This window comes from Sceloporus occidentalis, unplaced genomic scaffold, assembly GCF_023333645.1.
Source record: "Sceloporus occidentalis isolate IW3139 unplaced genomic scaffold, rSceOcc1.0.p SCAF_57, whole genome shotgun sequence".
Classification (NCBI taxonomy): domain Eukaryota; kingdom Metazoa; phylum Chordata; class Lepidosauria; order Squamata; family Phrynosomatidae; genus Sceloporus; species Sceloporus occidentalis.
This window is the reverse complement of record NW_028317037.1, coordinates 894,231-914,251: the sequence shown is the minus strand read 5'-3', so window position 1 is coordinate 914,251 and position 20,021 is coordinate 894,231. Positions and strand designations below refer to the sequence as shown.

The 20,021-nt window shown below is 44.1% G+C and overlaps 1 protein-coding gene across 1 annotated transcript; it reads right to left on the bottom strand.

Annotated features, from left to right (window-relative positions):
- Window positions 1-1,567: 1,567 nt before the first annotated feature.
- On the bottom strand, window positions 1,568-19,043 carry LOC149287664 (uncharacterized). The gene is made up of 4 exons (XM_089492538.1): window positions 18,984-19,043; window positions 18,016-18,136; window positions 13,183-14,250; window positions 1,568-1,662 (listed from the first exon to the last, which is right to left on the bottom strand). Exons 1-4 carry the CDS (start codon window positions 19,041-19,043, stop codon window positions 1,568-1,570), a joined length of 1,344 nt encoding a protein of 447 aa, XP_089348664.1.
- Window positions 19,044-20,021: the final 978 nt, after the last annotated feature.

Sequence of the window (20,021 nt, the reverse complement as noted above, 5' to 3'; positions counted from 1 at the left end):
GTTTTGTGAGACATTGAGCCTTCTCTGTCAGAGAGCTCTGGTGCCACAATAAACTCCAGTTCCCAGGATTCCTTAGCACTGGGCCAGGGCAGTTAAAGCACTCTCAAAATGGACTACTGCTGCTGTGTGTTTTGGACCTTACTTGGCCACAAACTGTCCATAGCCTGCAATGCATCTCCTAATTCTGTTGGCAGTCCCTCCCTCCCAACACTTTCTCATTTCCCCCCAAAACCAGCACAAAGATGGCAGATGGAAAGAGCTTTTAAAGCAGCATTTAAATCTGCCATATTTGTTTTTAAAAGACTAAATGTCCCAAATGCTATTATCAGTTTTGTAGCTATTATTACAGAAAGACGTAGAGTGCAAACTCCTGAAGTACCTTTATTTTCTGGAGTGAGATGGGCTTTTCCAACTGACTCACTGTGATGATCTCCGGTGGTCCAAGCAGCCAAACTGCGGCCCTGTAATAATAATAATAATAATAATAATAATAATAATAATAATAATAGTTTTATAACCTCTCTTCAGCCAAAAGGCTATCAGAGTGGATTACAAATTGTTAATTAGACATTTAGGCATTATGGCTCTTAGCCCAGCAGACCCTTAAATTCCTGAAATCCCACTGCCTCCATCCAGTGAATTATAAAAGGACTTCCCTTAAACTACACTGGGACCAGTTAAGGGACCTTATTTCTACTTCTTTACTGATCTTCCCAAGCATCAACCAATCCAAAACTTGTGTAAAAGGAGCGTCGAGTAGTAGATACTCTAAGGAGATATTTACTATAAATAACAAAATATAAGTAAAACATAAGTCATACAAGATATTAAGAGTCTTGCAGGTACAATATTTGTAAGTATATAATGTTCAATTCATACAAGCTATTAAATAAATAATTAAACCAAAGCGTCCAATTCTGAGACTAACTTCCAAGATCCACTCTTTAACTCTCTCTCTCTCGATCTCCAACCGACACAATTCCCCCAACTGTCTCTTGGTCTCTCAGGCCTTATATCTCCTTCTCATGGAAGCTTCCAGAAGAACCTTCATCTTGCTCTCTGATTGGTCAAGAGAGCCTTCCGTAGCAGTGATGTCATTCTGCATTTGTATAAACCTCCCTTTTCTGCCTGAAGAAGACCTCCATTGACTGGAGCCCAGTCATTACACTTTCCCAAGGCAAGGCTTGCACCTATTTCCCAATGTTGTTCTTGGTGTCTGCCTCCCAGTTGTTTCCAGGTCTTATGGTGACCTTATGGGAGTCTCTGAAGGGGTTTTCTTGGCAGGTTCCTTCAGAGTGGGTTTCCCATGGCCATCCTCTGAGGCTGAAAGAGTGCAACTTTATCATCATCATCATCATCATCATCATTTATTTCTATAGCGTTGTAAATGTACACAGTGCTGGACATACAAATGATCAAGTCAATAAAACTAAAACCTGCCAATCTACAAAATATGTATAAAACAATAGGCAATAATATAAAATAGAATTGGTTAAAATAAGCATCAACATCAACATGAGGGACGTTTTCGCCATGCTTCTGGGAAGCGAGCGGAGGACACCTCATCTTATGGCGTTATATTGACCCAGGGGTCCCACAAAACATGGCGGAAGTGCCCCTTGCATCCCAAGATCACGAAAAGACCCCAGATATTTTTGACCGCTGTGGGTTACAGAGAAGTCCCTGATGCATGGAGTCATGGGTCATGCTTTGCCCACCACATTTTGAGCTGAAAGGGAAGCCCAGGGTGGGATGGGGAGAATCTGGTGCCACTTTTAAGGCATGTATTATTTAAGCATGAGCTGTTTTGCATCATTTCAAATGTGTATTTTTATTTCTTGCAACGTAGTAGGGCCCAGGGCAGTTCACCAATGCTCCCAGAAAGGGATTTCAGAGAGGACTATTTTGGGTTCTTGGTGGGAAGAAGCAGTTGTATTCCATGGGCACAAAAGGAAGGTCCCAGAAGGTCCAATGCTTCAGACAGCGACTCCTCCCCAACCGCAGAGGCCCTGCTCCTAGGTCTCTGGCCTCTCAGCCTGGAGAGATACAGCTTCTTTCCCAGGGAGCTCTCCATTCGGCCTCCCTCTCTCCTCTCCCAAAATGGAGGACAAAAGAAGGTTCTGGCTACTAGGGTTGCCATGACTCTCTTCCACAAAACTCCAGACGCAAGTCTACAAAAGCATATGCTACAACTTTTTTCACTCAGTTAGTCTCAAAGGTGCTACAAGATCCCTTAGGATACTGATATTCCTGAATAGCATAATAATAATAATAATAATAAATTTTATTTCTACCCCGCCCTTCCATAGATATGATCAGGGCGGCTTACAAAAATATTAAAACATTCCAATACAAGATAAAAAATACAATATAACAGTTAAAAACATTAGTACAAAAACGGAACAGGAAGACAATAAAATATACATGTCAGGGGCAAGGAGAAGAGAGAAGGAGTTTACAATGGTCCGGGGTCAAAAGGGAAAAGGAGAGCAGGAAAAAACAGACAGTCTAAGGTGGGAAGGCCAGCCGGAATAGATATGTTTTCAGCTGTGTCTTAAAGACAGCTAATGAGGCGGCGGAGCGAAGCTCTGCAGGGAGCTTATTCCAGAGAGAGGGGCAGCAATAGTAAAAGCCCTCTGTGAGGTCCGCATCAAGTTGGACCTAGGGACCTCCAACAATTTGGTCCCGGAAGTTCTGAGCGTGCGAGGCGGATTATGTGGGGAGAGGCGGTCCTCCAAGTACCCTGGGCCCAAGCCATTTAGGGCTTTATAGGTCAAAACCAACACCTTGTATTGAGCTCGGAAGCAAATAGGCAGCCAATGAAGGTCTTTTAAAATAGGTGTTATATGGTCCGACCTGGAGCTACCAGCGACCAATCTGGCTGCCATGTTCTGCACCAATTGCAGCTTCCGGGTTTGGTACAAGGGTTGCCCCATGTAGAGCGCATTGCAGAAATCTAATCGAGAGGTTACCAAAGCATGTACAACAGACTCAAGGTCCTTTCGGTCCAGGTAGGGACGCAGCTGGCGTATCAGCCGTAGCTGATAACAAGCACTCCTGACCGTCGCATCCACCTGAGAAGTTAGCTGGAGCGACGAATCAAGGAGTACTCCCAAGCTGCGCACCGAGTCCTTCAGGGGGAGCGTGACCCCATTCAGGACCGGGTGACAAATCTCACCACCCGAAACCGGGGAACCTATCACCAGTACTTCCGTTTTCCCTGGATTCACACTGAGTTTGTTCTCCCTCATCCAGCCCATTACCGACGCCAAGCAGGCATCTAGAGGAGAGATGCCATCCTTAGTTACTGCATCAGTCGGAGACATAGAGAAAATTATCTGGGTGTCATCAGCGTACTGATAACACCGCGCCCCATGTCTCCGGATGATCTCTCCCAGCGGCTTCATGTAAATGTTGAATAGCATAGGGGACAGAATCGCTCCCTGAGGGACACCAGATGTCAGGGCCCTCCTGTCGGAGCGACAGTCCCCCAGCTCCACCATCTGGGACCTACCCGAGAGGTAGGAATGGAACCACTGCAAAGCAGTGCCCCCAATTCCCAACTCCCTCAGGCGTCCCAGAAGGATACCATGGTCGATGGTATCGAAGGCCGCTGAGATGTCCAGAAGCACTAACAGGGACACGCTCCCCCTGTCCATGCCCAGACGGAGGTCATCAACTAAGGCGACCATGGCAGTCTCAACTCCATAGCCAGCCCGGAAGCCGGTTTGAAATGGGTCCAGAAAATCGGTGTCATCCAAGATCGACTGAAGCTGGAAGGCGACTGCTCTCTCGATCACCTTCCCCAAAAAAGGCAGCAGTGAGATGGGTCTATAGTTGTTATGAAGCAGAGGGTCTAAGGAGGGCTTCTTTAGCAGGGGTTTAACCACTGCTGATTTTAATTTAGCTGGAAACTGACCCTCACTTAGAGATGTATTGATTATGCGGTGTAACATAAGTCGCACCGCATCTCCCCCCTGAGCTGCCAGCCATGAGGGACAGGGATCAAGAGAGCAAGTCGTCCTCCTAACACTTCGGAGGATCTTGTCCACTTCATCGGTACTAACAAACTCAAAGTGATCCAGTATAACAGGGACCACGGACGCTTCGGACACCTCTCCTATATGCTCTGCATAAGTACTGGCGTCGAGATCAGCCCTTATCCGAGAGATTTTATCCGCAAAGAAGTTGTTAAAATCATCGCAGCAGGCTTTAGATGACTCCAAAATAGGGCTCAGGGTGGGAGGAAGCCGAGTTAACTCCCTCACAACCCTGAACAGCTCTGCCGGACGCGACTCTGCGGACGCAATACGTGCAGCATAGAAAGAATTCTTTGCTGCACGTATTGCCACTCCATAGGCTCTTAAATGAGAGCGAAGGAGTGTCCTGTCAGACAAGCGCTGATGTCTTCGCCATTTGTGCTCTAGTCGTTGCGCGACCCGCTTCCTTGCCCTGAGATCTTCCGTATACCAGGGTTGTTTATTGGAAGCAGGCCGGAAAGGACGCTTGGGAGCGATACTGTGTATAGCCCTAGAGAGATTAGTATCCCAGATGTCGGTTAGGGCATCAACAGAATCGCCGTCAGAGCCAGTCGTATATCCCTCTAGGGCTTCTTGGAACCTTATGGGTTCCATCAGCCTTCGAGGGTGGACCATCCTAATAGGTCCGCCACCCCCGGGGGGGTTAATGGTAGAAGCCTTGATTCTAGCCTCAACCAGGAAATGATCCGTCCATGACAAGGGAGAGACATTAGAAATCTCTACCCACGGAGCCTCCATGTCTGTACTGAAGATCACATCAAGAGTATTACCAGCACAATGAGTTGGCCCTGAGACCAGTTGAGACAGGCCCATGGCTGCCATGGTAGTCATGAACTCCCGAGTCGCACCTGTTGGAATATCATTGGCCTCGAAAGGGATGTTGAGGTCCCCCAGGACAAGAAGCCTAGGGGACTCCAACACCAGTTCCGAGACCAGCTGTGTCAGCTCGGCCAGGGAGTCTGTTAGCGCACGGGGTGGCCGGTAGACCAACAGAATCCCTAGACAGTCTCTGGCCTTCAGGGACAGGTAAATACATTCGATGTGATCTGTTTTCCGGACTGGGATCCTGGTTAAGGAAAGAGTGTTTTTATGGACCAAGGCAACACCGCCCCCCCGCCCACCTAACCTGATCTGGTCCTTAACTGAGTACCCGGCTGGAAGGGCCTGGGCCCACACTGCCTCGCTCTCAGGCCCCAGCCAGGTCTCAGTAATGCACGCCAGGTCGCAGTTTTTATCCTGCAAAAGATCATACACAATGTGGGTCTTATTTTTTATAGACCTGGCGTTGCATAGGAGCAGAAACAGGGTTTGTGGTACGACTGGGCTGACCCTCAGGCCTCTTTGGTTAGGAAAGTGGAAGGAAGGAGAGATAGGTATCACACATCGATCTTATGGTTGAATCTGCACTGCAGAATTCATGCAGTTTGACATCGCTTTAACTGCCATTTCTCAATGCTATGGGATTCTGGGATTTGTAGTCTCTTTTCACACTAGAGCTCCCTGAGAGAGGCGACATAGCTCACAAAACTACAGATCCCAGATCTCCATAGAATTGAGCCATGGCAGTTAAAGCAGTGTTGAAATGCATGATTTCTGTAATGCAAATTAAACCTCTGTCTCTGAATCCTAGCCCCTTGGAAGAGACCTTAGCAAAGGTGAGTCCCCCTTGACTTCTATGGGGCACAGAGGGAGGGAGGGAGGGAGAAAAGCCCCAAACAGCCATGAGACGAAGAGGGATTCCTACTCTAGGGATCATATCCAGAGGTTGCCATGCTGGCCGGACCATACAGCAAACCACAATAACACCCACAATCCACAAAACAGGGATACCTTTAGTGGCCAACCAAAATGCACAAAATAGATAAAACAAGCTTTTGAAGCTCAACTGGGTTCTTCATTGGGAAAAAGTGTTAAACATCAAACAGGAGAAAGGTATCTGTTTTGTGGATTTTTGGATGTTATTGTTTGCAGTGTGGCCAAAAATACCTTCTCCTGGATATGCTTTCTAGATTTCAGGATTCTGTACTTTTTTAAACTTTATTGGTAAAAGGGGAAAAAAAACCTATGGGACCAACAATAATAACACAGATACAATTAAAAGACTTGACAAATACAAATATTCACAAGCGACAAAACTTGTAAAACATACTAAATTACATCCAAACTCACCATACATCCAACCTCAGATTCCACAACAAACAAACTAAAAGACTTCCAAAGTGTATGTTCTTTGCTGTGTCTTTGTTTTCTTTTTATCCGTTTTATGCCCTTCAGTCTTCCTTTCTTTTTTGATATAGTCCAGCACTTTATCCCAGTCTTCTATCAATCTATACATTTTAGTTTTGTTTTGTTTCTGTAAGATCCTTGTGAGTTTATCTGCTTCCAATGCATCAAATAGTCCTAACAGCCTTCCTCTACTTCAAGAACTTTCCTTTGCCTCCATTCTTTTGCTAGGGTCATCCTTGCTGTTTTTGCTAGGGTCATCCTTGCTGTTTTTGCTAGGGTCATCCTTGCTGTTGTGTCACACCTTCCCCCGTTAATCACTGGGCAGTGAATCCTATCTTTCCCATGGCTCCCCACATTTCTCCTAACCTGATCCCCATTCGGCCTCTCCCTGTCTCCCTGCTTCCCTTCCTCTGTTCCCTCTGGAACTGCTGCTCTGCTGCCCCTAAAGCAACAGCAATTCATGACCTTTTTCTCTCTAAATCCTTTAACCTCCTCGCTCTCACAGAAACCTGGCTCCCAGCCCATGATACTACAACCTCCGCTGCCCTTTCTTTTGGTGGTCTCTCCTTCACCCACTCCAGCCGCCCTGAGGGTCGAGGAGGAGGGGTTGGTATCTTGCTATCTAACAGTTTCAAGTTCTATCTTCCCCACCAGCTATCATTCGTCTTCTTTTGAGTTTCATCCTATTAGACTCTTTTCTCCTCTACAGCTCCGTGTTGCAGTTATCTATCGCCCTCCTGGTTCTGCCACCCAGTTCCTCTCAGACTTCGAATCATGGCTGACATTCTTTCTTTCAGATTCAGTCCCCACTTTGATCCTAGGTGACTTTAATATCCACGTTGACGATTCCAGTAACCCAACAACATCTCGCTTTAACTCTCTCCTGGCTTCTTTTGGCTTCCAACCACACTCCAACTCTTCAACTCATTCTCTTGGTCACTGTCTTGACCTGGTTCTTGCTGCAAACTGCGCCATTTCTGACTACCTGGCACCTGACTTTCCACTTTCTGACCATCATTTAATCTCCTTTCCTCTAGATGGATTAGGGGGGGAAATAGACAACTTAGCTAAAGAGATATCAGGAGTGAAAGCGGAGGTGGAGGAAGTATTAGAAAGAACGGAAAGTCTGGAAAAAAACAGAAGAATTGGAAAAGGCTCAATTAAGGGAACAACAGAGTAATCTTCTGCAGCAGGTCAGATATAGGGAAAGGGCAATTAAAATTAGGGAAAGTAAAGAAGAACAAGACAAACAAATATATGACAAAATTATACCTATGCTGGCAAAATATGTGGATATTGAGGAGGATTTGATGGAGGCACAGATTGATAAGATGTTTATACTTAGCTTAAAGACAGCAAAGGAAAGGAAATTGGACAGAGACATTACGGTATGTTTTACAAGCTCAAGGATGAGAGAGCAAATATTGCAAAGAAATTATGAGAAAAAATTGATTGTGGAAGATAGAATAGTGGAAATTTATAAGGATTTACCATTGCAAATAATTAGAAAGAGACAGGAATATAAATTCCTAACAATATTCTTTTGCAATAAGAATGAGATGCTGTACAGATGGGATAAGATAGAAGGAGTGATCTTTCATTACCATCAGAGGAGATATAGGATAAGTACAATAGAACAAGCAAAAGCCTTTTATGAGAGATTAAGCAGAGATAACAGAGAGCAAGAAGAAAGAAATAAAGAAAGGGACAAGAAGGAAGGAGAAAGTGTAAATAGACAAAGAGAAGAAAAGACCCAGAGAAAAGGGCAAGGAAGGAGAGATAATCTAGGGATTAAGGAGGTAAATACTGACAATTTGGGAAACAAAAGCTCAGAAGAGGGTTACTCAGGAGAGATAGGAAAGTCTACATAAAAGACATAAGAACCTCTCTAAAAGGAAAATGGGGCTTAAAATAGTTTCGTGGAATGTAAAAGGAATAAGCCAAGAGAGAAAGAGAAAGCATGTAATGCAGTATCTAGGGAAGAATAATTTTGATTGATTGTGTTTACAGGAAACAAAAATAAAAGATGGAGATATAAAATATTTGAGAAATAGTAAATTGGGGACATTATTTTGTGCCACAGTAAATAAAAGGAAGAGGGGAGTTGCAATCTTTGTGAATAAAAGGTATGCAGCAAAGCTACTGAAGAAAGATAAAGACGGTAGATTCTTGTGTGTGGAGATTTTGATAGATAATGTTAAATATGTACTGATTAATGTTTATGGGCCATTAGAGAAGAAGGAAACGTTTTACAGAAATTTGGCGGAGGTTAAGAGAGAAGTTGATAATGACAAATTAATCTTGACAGGAGATTTCAATGGAGTTCTAAATCCAATTTGGGACAGGAAATCCCAGAAAAAAGTAATTAAGAAAAGACAAGGAAAATTACCAAGAGGTTTTTTGTTTTAAAAGAGGAATTTAATTTGTTAGATGTTTGGTCACATTGTAATGGGAACAAAGGAGGGTATACCTTCTATTCAGATGCACATAAATCCTTCTCAAGGTTGGATATGTTTTTCGTGACGAAGCAACTGGTTACTAAAGAGAAAAAAATTGAAATTTGGCCAAGGACGATGTCGGATCATAATATGATAGAGCTGGAATTAAATATAAATTGGGACAAAAATATAGGATGGAGAATGAAAGAGGATATCCTAGATGACGAAGAATTTGTAAATAAGGTAAAGAGAGAGTTAAAGATGTTTTTCAAAGAAAACAGTGGAAAGGAGGTAAAAATGAAGGTTGTATGGGATACTAGTAAGGCATTTGTAAGGGGACTATTTATACAAAGAACAATGGAAATAAAAATGAGAAAAGCAGAAAGAGGAAAAAATTAGGAATGAATTTAAAATTAGAGAACAAAAACTACAATAAACAAAAGGGGATAAAAATAATGAATGGAATAAAACTATTGAAAGAACAATTAGAGAAAAAATGACAGAGGAAATAGCTATAAATTTAAGAAGATCAAAGCAAAATCAATTTGAGAATGCTAATAAAATAAGCCGACGGATGGCTAATAGATTAAAGAATGAGAGAGAAAAGAAAATGATAACTAAAATTAAACAAAATTACACAATCATAACGGAACAAGGGAAAATTAAAAATACTTTCACTACATATTTTGAAAAATTATTTGAGGAAAAAGGTGAGCAGATATATTCAGAAAATCAGTTAATAGAAATAATTGATAAATATAATGAAATAAAATTAAGATCAGAACTATAGTGTTTAGGTCTTCAGCTTCCAGGACTGGGTGCAGTTAGCATATCAACTGAAGGAGATAATAGGCACTCCTCGCCGTCACATGTATCTGAGCTGACATCTGGAGTGATGGATCCAGGAGCATCCCCCAAACTACTAACATAGTCCTTTAGGGAAAGTGTGACCCCTTATACAGGTGGATCACACGTCTCAAACCTCCATACCTGGATTAGGATCTCCAGCATTACGCAGCTCTGTCTTATCTGGATTCAGCTTCATTCTGTTTTTTTCTCACCCAGCCCATTAATTCTTCAAGACATTCATTCAGAGGGGAGATGCCTTTCTTAGTTGACACTGAAGTCCGGGACATGGAGAGATATATCTGGGATTCCTCAGCATACTGATAACACCCAATGCCATGTCTCCAGATGATCTCTCCCAGCAGCTTCATGTTTATGTTAAACAGCATTGGGGAGAGGATGGTGTCCTAAGGAACATCAGATTTAAGCTCCCTCTTAGAGGACCAACTATCCCCAAGAATCTCCATCTAGAATCTGCCCAAGAGATAGGACCAGAACCACTGCAATGCATTGCCTCCTCGTCCCCAATTCCTTCAGACGTTCAAGAAAGATGCCATGGTTGATGGTATCGAAGGACCCTGAGAGATCCAAAAGCACCAGCAGGGTTGCACTTCCCCTGTCCATACTCAAGCGGAGATAATCTACTAAGGCGACCATAACAGTCTCGACTCCGTATCCCATCCTGAAGCCAATTTGAAATGGGTCTAGATAATCTGTTTCATCCAAGACCACGTGGAGTTGAAGAGCAACAACTTTCTCAATCACCTTGTTTAGAAATGGAAGATGGGAGACCGGTCTGTATTTGTTCATGTCCAAGGGATTTAGGGAGGGCTTTTTCAGAAGCGGCTGTACCACCGCTTCATTTACGGAAGATGGAAAATAGCCCTCCCTCAGAGATGCATCTATGATATATCTCAGGTGAGTCCTAAGTGCATCTCCTCCTTGGATGACTAGCCATGAAGGGCAAGGGTTGAGAGGGAAAGTTGTCTTCTTCACACTTTCAAGGAGCTTGTCCATGTCTTCAGTACTCACAGATTTAAATTGATCCAGGATGATCCCATTCACAGAGTCACTGGACACCTCACCTATAGCATCAGCAATAATGTCAGCATCCAAGTTGGCTCTTATCTGAGAGATTTTATTTGCAAAATGGTCATTTAAAGCATCACAGTGAGCTGTGGAAGGCTCTAATAATGGGTTCTGGGGGGGGGGGAGTGCCTGAGTCAGTTCCCAGATTCCCCCCTCCTCCCCCCAAGACCCCAGAGAAAACTCCCCCCCCCCCCCCGAATAATGTTGTTTCCAATGCTATTGAAGCCTATGCTGTGTGGTGCTCTTTATTTGGCACAAAAATCTTCTCCAAATGAGGCATCAGAAGGGAGGGACTCTCCTCTGCCCCACTTTCCAGGACGGAGGGGGCTCCTCAAAGCCCTTTTTATCTTTGGACCCCCCCTCCATGGTCATGCCTGTCTCCAATGGTCCCCCTTCCCTCTCTTCTCATGATAACCCCCAAGTACCAGGGCTCCAAGGAATCCCCCGAGGAGGGGGCAGGGAAGGAAAGAGGGAGAGGAGACCTGGCAGGCCCCCTGCGTTTTGGTTGGGGGAAGAAGAGGGGATTCCTTCTTCTTATAATCCCCAAGCCCCCCTCCCCCCGAAGACATTCCAGCCATTCCTCTGAACGAACAACAGTTTCCCCCCATTTCCATCCTTCCTTCCCTCAGAACAGAGTGTGAGGGCAGCATTGGCTTTAAGGCTGAGACTGTGCATGCGCACATACATCCAAAGACCCCTTCTGATCATGCGCGGGGATCACCAGGGCTTTACTGCTCCTGCTGTTTATTCCACTGGTGGCCTTTGAGGGAAGGGAAGGAGTGTGCCGGGGGTTCAGCAACCTCCCCTTCCTTCCTTATTTTGAGGACACTTCGAAGAGGCCACAATGGAGCCCAGGAAAGGCAAGAAAGGAAGGCTATGCATTGGAAATAAAGTCTATGTATACTGTATGTATGTAGATATAATAAACACAAACACACACACACACACATATATACATATATATAAATGTATGTGTGTTTGCCTCTGCTGTTCTTATAGCTGGGAATGGAGATGATGGCTGAGGAGAGAAGAAAGGGTAAATTTTGTGCAAATGCAGATCTTCTGTACACCAATGAGTCCAGTCTGTGGAAACAACAAAGAATTTTATTGAGAACACATAGTCAGAAATTCAGCGTTTACGTCAGAACTGCCCACTCCAATCCAAACAATACATTAAAACCCCCAAACCTAAAACTCCACCCTCTTAAAACCTAGCCCCCACCTTCAATTCCCACAGTCTATGCCCCACAGGTAACAAGCCCCCCTTTGCCAATCCCAGAAACTAGCCACCTTCCTGTTAATATCAGCCTCCACTTTCTTCAGCCAACATCCCACAAATTCCAAACGCTATCATTCCCAAAACTATTCTAACCAACTGCAACAAATCCCAGCCCCCCATTTAGCTAACTTATACCACAAACCACAATCCCCAGCCAAAGTTACAACCCGAAACAATTATCTATCCTATTAGCAATTAAAACCTAAATCTAACAAAATACAATTTTAAAACATAAACAGAAATATGGACAGAAAAACAAAATCACAAGGGCCTTTTCTTAGCACAGCAGGATTGCAAATATATTTTTTGTATTCCGTATTGACAAAAATAATGTTAGTTCACTGCTGACATTTTTATGGCTTCTCTCCAGTGTGGATTCTTTGATGTGTCACTAGGAATGACTTTCGAGAAAAACATTTGCCACAATGCTGGCATTTGTATGGCTTCTCTCCTGCGTGGACTCTTTGATGTGTCAGTAGGACTGACTTCATAGAAAAACATTTCCCACAATGCTGGCATTTGTATGGCTTCTCTCCTGTATGGACTCTCTGATGTGTCACTAGGTCTGACTTCTGAGAAAGACATTTCCCACAATGCTGGCATTTGTATGGCTTCTCTCCAGTATGGACTCTTTGATGTCTCACTAGGTGTGACTTCATAGAAAAACATTTGCCACAATGCTGGCATTTGTATGGCTTCTCTCCTGTGTGGACTCTCTGATGTGTCACTAGGTCTGACTTCTGAGAAAAACATTTCCCACAATGCTGGCATTTGTATGGCTTCTCTCCTGTGTGGACTCTCTGATGTGTCACTAGGAATGACTTGCGAGAAAAACATTTGCCACAATGCTGGCATTTGTATGGCTTCTCTCCTGTGTGGACTCTCTGATGTGTCACTAGGTCTGACTTCTGAGAAAAACATTTCCCACAATGCTGGCATTTGTATGGCTTCTCTCCAGTGTGGACTCTCTGATGTGTCACTAGGAATGACTTGCGAGAAAAACATTTGCCACAATGCTTGCATTTGTATGGCTTCTCTCCAGTGTGGACTCTTCGATGTCTCACTAGGTCTGACTTCTGAGAAAAACATTTGCCACAATGCTGGCATTTGTATGGCTTCTCTCCTGTGTGGACTCTCTGGTGTGTTAGTAGGGTTGACTGCTGAGAAAAACAGTTCCCACAATGCTGGCATTTGTATGGCTTCTCTCCTGTGTGGACTCTCTGGTGTGTTAGTAGGGTTGACTGCTGAGAAAAACAGTTCCCACAATGCTGGCATTTGTATGGCTTCTCTCCTGTGTGGACTGTTTGATGTATCACAAGGCTTGACTTCTGAGGAAAACATTTCCCACAATGCTGGCATTTGTATGGCTTCTCTCCTGTGTGGACTCTCTGATGTGTCACTAGGACTGACTTCATATAAAAACATTTCCCACAATGCTGGCATTTGTATGGCTTCTCTCCAGTGTGGACTCTTTGATGTCTCACTTGGTGTGACTTTGAAGTAAAACATTTCTCACAATGCTGGCATTTGTATGGCTTCTCTCTTGTGTGGACTCTCTGATGTGTCACTAGGTCTGACTTCTGAGAAAAACCTTTCCCACAATGCTGGCATTTGTATGGCTTCTCTCCTGTGTGGACTCTCTGATGTGTCACTAGGTATGACTTCCAAGAAAAACATTTCCCACAATGCTGGCATTTGTATGGCTTCTCTCCTGTGTGGACTCTCTGATGTCTCACTTGGTGTGACTTTGAAGTAAAACATTTCTCACAATGATGGCATTTGTATGGCTTCTCTCCTGTGTGGACTCTCTGATGTGTCACTTGGTGTGACTTTGAAGAAAAACATTTCTCACAATGATGGCATTTGTATGGCTTCTCTCCTGTGTGGATTCTTTGATGTCTCACTTGGTGTGACTTTGAAGTAAAACATTTCTCACAATGATGGCATTTGTATGGCTTCTCTCCTGTGTGGACTCTCTGATGTGTCACTTGGTGTGACTTTGAAGTAAAACATTTCCCACAATGCTGGCATTTGTATGGCTTCGCTCCTGTGTGGACTCTCTGATGTGTCACTAGGTCTGACTTCTGAGAAAAACCTTTCCCACAATGCTGGCATTTGTATGGCTTCTCTCCTGTGTGGACTCTCTGATGTTTCACTAGGTCTGACTTCTGAGAAAAACATTTCCCACAATGCTGGCATTTGTATGGCTTCTCTCCTGTATGGACCCTTCGATGCATGACAAGGATTGACTTGTAAGCAAAATGTCTCCCACAATGCTGGCATTTATGTGACTTCTTTCCTGTGTGGATTCTCTCATGACTCAAATATTTTTCTGTAAAGAAGCACAGTGACAGATAAGACTGAAAATCAGCGTTAAGAGAGGAGGGTGTTACCCATGATTTAGCCCTCATTAACCCCTCCTTATTAGAGATTAAATTAAGAGAGTTTCTGTTAGTAAGCCAAGGATGACCGCACTACTTATGCCCCTAAATCCATGGAACAATTGTATCCTTATTTATAGGAGTTAACAAAGAAGAGATTGGAGGGGGACTTAAGGGAATCACTGGAAGCAGATAGTCAGAAAAAGGAATGTTGCAAAAATATTCTATTAAACATGTGGAGAAATAGTTTGATTGGCAAGTGGCATTATATCCTGTGAGACTGCCATAAAGTCCTGAGTCAGAGACCAAGGCATGATGGAAGCTAACTGCAGAGGTCCCTTCATGCTGTGTGGCACCAGGAGATGACTCACAACCAATACAGTGTACAGCTCACATGTGGATTGGTGTGGATTAGAGTTGTGTGTACAAGGGATGGTGAAGTTGATGGAAGTCGGAGAAGAGAGCTTGCAAATAATTGTATTATTAGGAGCAGGTAACTGTTAAAGTTGCCAGATATTGTGCATCTGCGATTATTTGTAGCAGATTATTTTTTGGAACAGATGTAGAAACACCCATGAAATATCTTGAAATAATTATGACCCAGAGTCTGGCTATTACATTTTTATACAACTTCCATTTTGGAATTAATAGGATTGTATACGGTGTTTTCTGCACTATATCCATTTGACTGTTCTGTTCTATATGAATCATTTTAGAAGTTTGAAGTTAATGAGTGGGTTGCCACTATAAACACTATAAACACGCCATGTGCAGCTTGTATTCTGCTTGAAATGTTATATAACTCAGCTTGGGAGATACTCAGCTAGGATACAACTTTCTAAGCAACCGTGCCAAAGCTACTATTTTAAGTCTATATTTCTCAAAGTTATTTGGGACAATTTTTACCTGCCAGGTTTAGGATTTCATTTTATGGATTGATGTTTACCCTTATTGCTACAATACAAATTATTTCTTGTGATGCTTTGTGTGTTTTTCAAGCTAGGAGATCCTGGCTTTGCTCCTGCCTTCCCCTCCTGGATCGCAGAGGCCTGATCCCCTTCCTTTTCTCCCTCCGCTCTCCAACCCTGACTCGTGCCCATCTGCACTGCTTTACCATTTGACCTTCAGCATCTCTTCCCTGCCTTTCTGTTTTTCACATTGCCTCCATCTCTCTATCACAGACACACACCCACAGAGTGTGATGCACAAAAGGGACACTTTGAGGCTCATTTCTTGACAAAGGCAAGACAATCATTATACAACTAATGCATTAGGAAAGGCAGAACAAGGAGTCTGGGACCTGGTTTCTGATATTAGTGAGGGTCAAGTGTGAGGGATGAGCCTTAAAACAACCTTAAGGCATCTCTAAGACAGAGATGGACTACTGTTCGGAAGTGGGGTGGTCACATTGGACCCCAGGGGATCTCAGGGGAAACCCCAAATTGTGTTGCCTAAAAATATGGTATAATGTTTTGCCCCTCAATATCCCACAGCATCCCTTTGTGGAAGTGGAGGCCATTTTGCCACTGTTGGGCCCTCTCTGATCCATTGAAGGGCCAAGGGAGGCCTTTTTTCCCATGAAGCCTCTCCAGAGCCTCATAAGGCTGGAAGAGGGGCCACAAAAGCCAGGAAACCTGCTCAGGAAAGGGCTGAGGACCATTTAGGGGCAAAAAGCATTAATCTCCATGGCTCCTTCCCACAAAATTCCAGAATTGGCAGTTTAGGATTGGATATTGAGAATCCTTACAAAGCGGAGAACAACAGTGCCTCACTAAAACTAGAAATTCCAAGATTCCACAGGAAGTTGTTATGACAAATTACGTGTGAAAGGAAACTAGGAATGGTAGTAGAGCACAAGTTGAACATGTGTCAACATTGTGATGCAGCAGCTAAAAAGGCCAATGTGATCCTAGGCTGTATCAATAGGAGTATAGTGTCAAGATCAAGGGAATTAATAGTTCCACTCTATTTTGTTTTGGTCAAGGCTCACTTGCAATAATCCTGTGTCCAGTTCTGGGCACCACAATTCAAACAGATGTTGAGAAGCTGGAGCATTTCCAGAGGAAGGAAACCAAAATGGTGAATGGTCTGGAAACCATGCTCTCTGAGGACTGACTTAGGGAGCTGGGTATGTTTAGCTTGGAGAAGAGAAGGTTAAGAGTGGATATGACAGCCCTGTTCAAGTATTTGAAGAGATATTGAGTATGGAGCAAGCTTGCTTTCTGCTGCTCTAGAACAAAGGACACAGAACAATGGACGCAAGTGTTAGGAAGGATCGAATCAGAGGAATTTAATTAGCTCAAATTTACAAGAGGCGTGTCCTAACAATGCACGCAGCGGATTGGGTCCCTATGTGTATACTAGAGGTCATATAGTCCAACCCCAAGAAACAGAGACTGCAATGTCAATGAGTTGCAAATAAAATATAAACATTTATTAAAGCCACACAACCAAAAAGGGATCACACATGCACACGCACATTCAATGCTAAAACAAGGGAGGGGAAGAGTTGGGGGTAAAGGAGAAAGGATAGAGGCACCGTTGAAATATTTACCTTAGGAGTCTTCTCCAAGCAACAGATGTGAGGGATGTTGGTAAGTGAACACGGCAGCGGGGAACAGAAAGCAAGCGGCAACCGCGATGGCTAGGAGCTAAGTTCCAGCGGGCTAAACTAACAAGAGGCCCGAAAGAGACAGTGGGCTTTGGCTTGCCCAAGTGATTTCAGCAGGGCACAGTGCCCAAGAGAGCTCTGGAGCGATTGCTCGACAGAGTTGAGGTTTGGAACTGTAGCTCACAAAGCCCAAAGGAGGGCTGGAATCTGGGTCTTATTTATACTGCGAAACGTATCCTCAGGCTATAGCTACCTGCAGAACAAAGGTCTTCATGGCTATCTATTGACTAAGACTAAAGTTAAACAATGGATACACAAAAGGGTCTGCCACTTCTTTGGGAGAAGACTACTATGTAGATGGCTGGGTACTTAATACCATCAATAGGTGAGGCAAACTTCCTTTGTCCTCATTCAGGTTGCCTGCGATAACGGCAACTCTCAGAACTGGTTTTAAAGGTTTAAATCTACCTTTCTGCTTTAGCCATGGCCTGCTAGGCTTGTCCGGCTACGTGGTCAGCTCGCTTTTGGGATAATGGCGGCTGTGATGGGGTCAGTCAGGGGTCATGATTTTTGATCGCTTGGTACCCAAAATTTATATAAATCCAAACTCGATCACACAAGCCACAGGAAAAAAGGTTCCACCAAAATATTAGGAGGAACTTCCTGTCAATAAGAGCTATTCAACAGTGGAATATACTCCATCAGAGCATGGTGGCATCGCATTATGGTTATTATTATTATTATTATTATTAATTTCAAATTAATGGACATGGAACAATGGATGCAAGCCACAGGGACAAGAGATTCCACTTAAACCTTAGGAGGAACTTCCTGATAGTAAGAGCTCTTCAAAAGTGGAATATACTCCCTCAGAGTTTAGTGGAGTCTCTTTCTTTGGAGGTCTTTAAACAGAGGCTGGATGGCCATCCCTTGGGGTGCTTTGAATGTCTATTCCTGCATGGCAGAAGATTGAACCGGATGGTCCTTGTGGTCTCTTTCATCTCTTTGATTCTATCATTCTCAAGTGGAATCATAGCGCTCTGACAGTGAATTATGAAAGGGCCCTCAGTCTTCACAGGAAGTGAAATGGATTCAGGATCCTTACCCACAGAGGCTACATTTCCATAATTCTCCATCATCACATAACTGTACATCAGTCTCTGTTTCTTCGTTAACAGTTTCCATTCCTCCTCAGTGAAATATACAGCCACATCCGCAAAGGTCACCTGCAATAGAAAATAGCCCTGATCCAGAGAGTGACTAAACAAAAGGGGAGGAAAGCACATGGTGCATCGCAAATATTATTTCAACACTTCAGAATTCAGTCCAGGAAATAAACTTTAAATTCTGCAAGAAAGCAAAAAGCTACAGCCTTTAAGATCCAGTTTGTCTCCAATCCTTTCAATATAATATACAATATGATAAAACAATATAATTTCAGCCATTTCTGGAATATTATTGATTGATTAACATACTGGCTATTCCAATAATGTATATTAGTTTTCATTTAGCCATATTTCACCTAATTTCAGAGGCAAATTTCATTTTTAAAAAACAGTTCTGGGGAGTACTCTGGGCTTCAGGGCCACTGGGCCCACCCTCAATTTAAGCCCAGAGATATTCTTCCATATCATCCAGCATTTCACAGATGGGGAAAGCAACACACATGTGGACAAGCAACACCAGAAGTGGGTCAAGATGGCCAAAGTTGTTAATGATAAAGATCACACAAGCGAGAAAGGGTACAGCATTTTCCTTTTGGCTCAGACTCCTGGCAAGGGCAAGACCCTGCCCCCTTCTCTCCTCCCCTCTCCCCTCTTTTGAATTGATGGGCTGTAGACTCTTTTGAACCTGGAATGCAGGTTCTGAACTGACCTGAGGAGAAGGAGGAAATGGGAGGAGGAGAGTGAAATAGGACATTTCCTAAGCCCCTGAAAAAATGAGGAGACAGAGGATTAACCTGGACTCTCTCTGCCAAACTGGGACAGTATCTTCTTCCCTTGCTTTCATGATCCAGCCCAGACACAGATGAAAATAACAGTCAGGATGGCAACTTACCAAAGAGCTGTTAACCCTCGGCAGCCTCTTTCTATTGGAGCCCAGCAACGTCTGCTTGGCCTTTGTGTTGGCCATCAGGTGGGCAGGGGGATCCTGGTGGCCCTGCACTTTGGTCTCTTCCAGCAAACAATGTCCCAACGCTGTGTACAAGGGGATCGTGATGAAGTTCCTGAGAAAAGAGACCAGGGTAAGGCTTGGTTTAGCAAGAAACCCTGCAGCAGTCAAAGACACAGAGAACAGCATCCTGCTGATGACATACGCAGGTAACATATGCCTCCTTTGGGCCGATGTAGAGGTGAGCATCCCCTTCCTCCCTCTGCACCAAACAAAACCCTCTGGACCTAGCACAGACTCACTGCAGCTCCCCTACACAACAGTTACTCCATGCCTTGTGAGAGTAGCTGGGGATCAGGGGATGGGGAATTGCAAAGGGTCCTGACTATGTCCTCATAGCTGGATGTGAAATGAGTGCATTATCTGCTGAAACCTGCAGAGGTCCACAATGCCCTCAGAGGAAGATTTCTTCATTTTGCTTCTGACTACAGAAACACAGCTGGATGCTTCTCTAATACCTCACACCAACACTCTCACCAGGCACGGAATGGCCATGTGGGATGCCTTCCACAACTGTATGGTAGGACCTGGGTCACTGAATGGCCAGTTGTAGTCTGATTCCACTCGGAGCAACACTGGAGCATAGACGGTTTTGCTGGGTCAGGCTGTCTGGCCTGGTGGTTCCTCATTCTCCCAGTGGCCAAACCAGCAGAACTCTCTATGCTCCAGTGTTGCTCTGGGTGGAAAGGGTCTACAACTGGCCCTTCCCCAGGGAGGCGCCCGGTCAGGTAGGGCAGGAAAGAAGGTCTCTCTTCTCAGGTTTCTCCCCTTCTATGGGATCCAGCCCTTCTCCCAGGATCAGGGGGCACCAGAGGATTGAGCTGATGGAAAGGGAGCACCCAATTCCCATGGCAGTCTTCTGCATGCAGAGAAGTCACAATTCTGATAATGTCTTTGCCCATGTGGAGAGTGCCCATTTTCCATACTGTTGCCTGTCAA

Coding starts and splice junctions, on each gene's coding strand:
- LOC149287664 (XM_089492538.1), bottom strand. CDS start 19,043: ATGGCCAACACAAAGGCCAAGCAGACGTTGCTGGGCTCCAATAGAAAG. Junction 18,137..18,983: donor ATAGAAAGAGGCTGCCGAGG/GTTAACAGCTCT, acceptor TTTCTATTGCAG/GTGACCTTTGCGGATGTGGC. Junction 1,663..13,182: donor GCCATACAAATGCCAGCATT/GTGGGAACTGTT, acceptor TGTAACCCACAG/CGGTCAAAAATATCTGGGGT.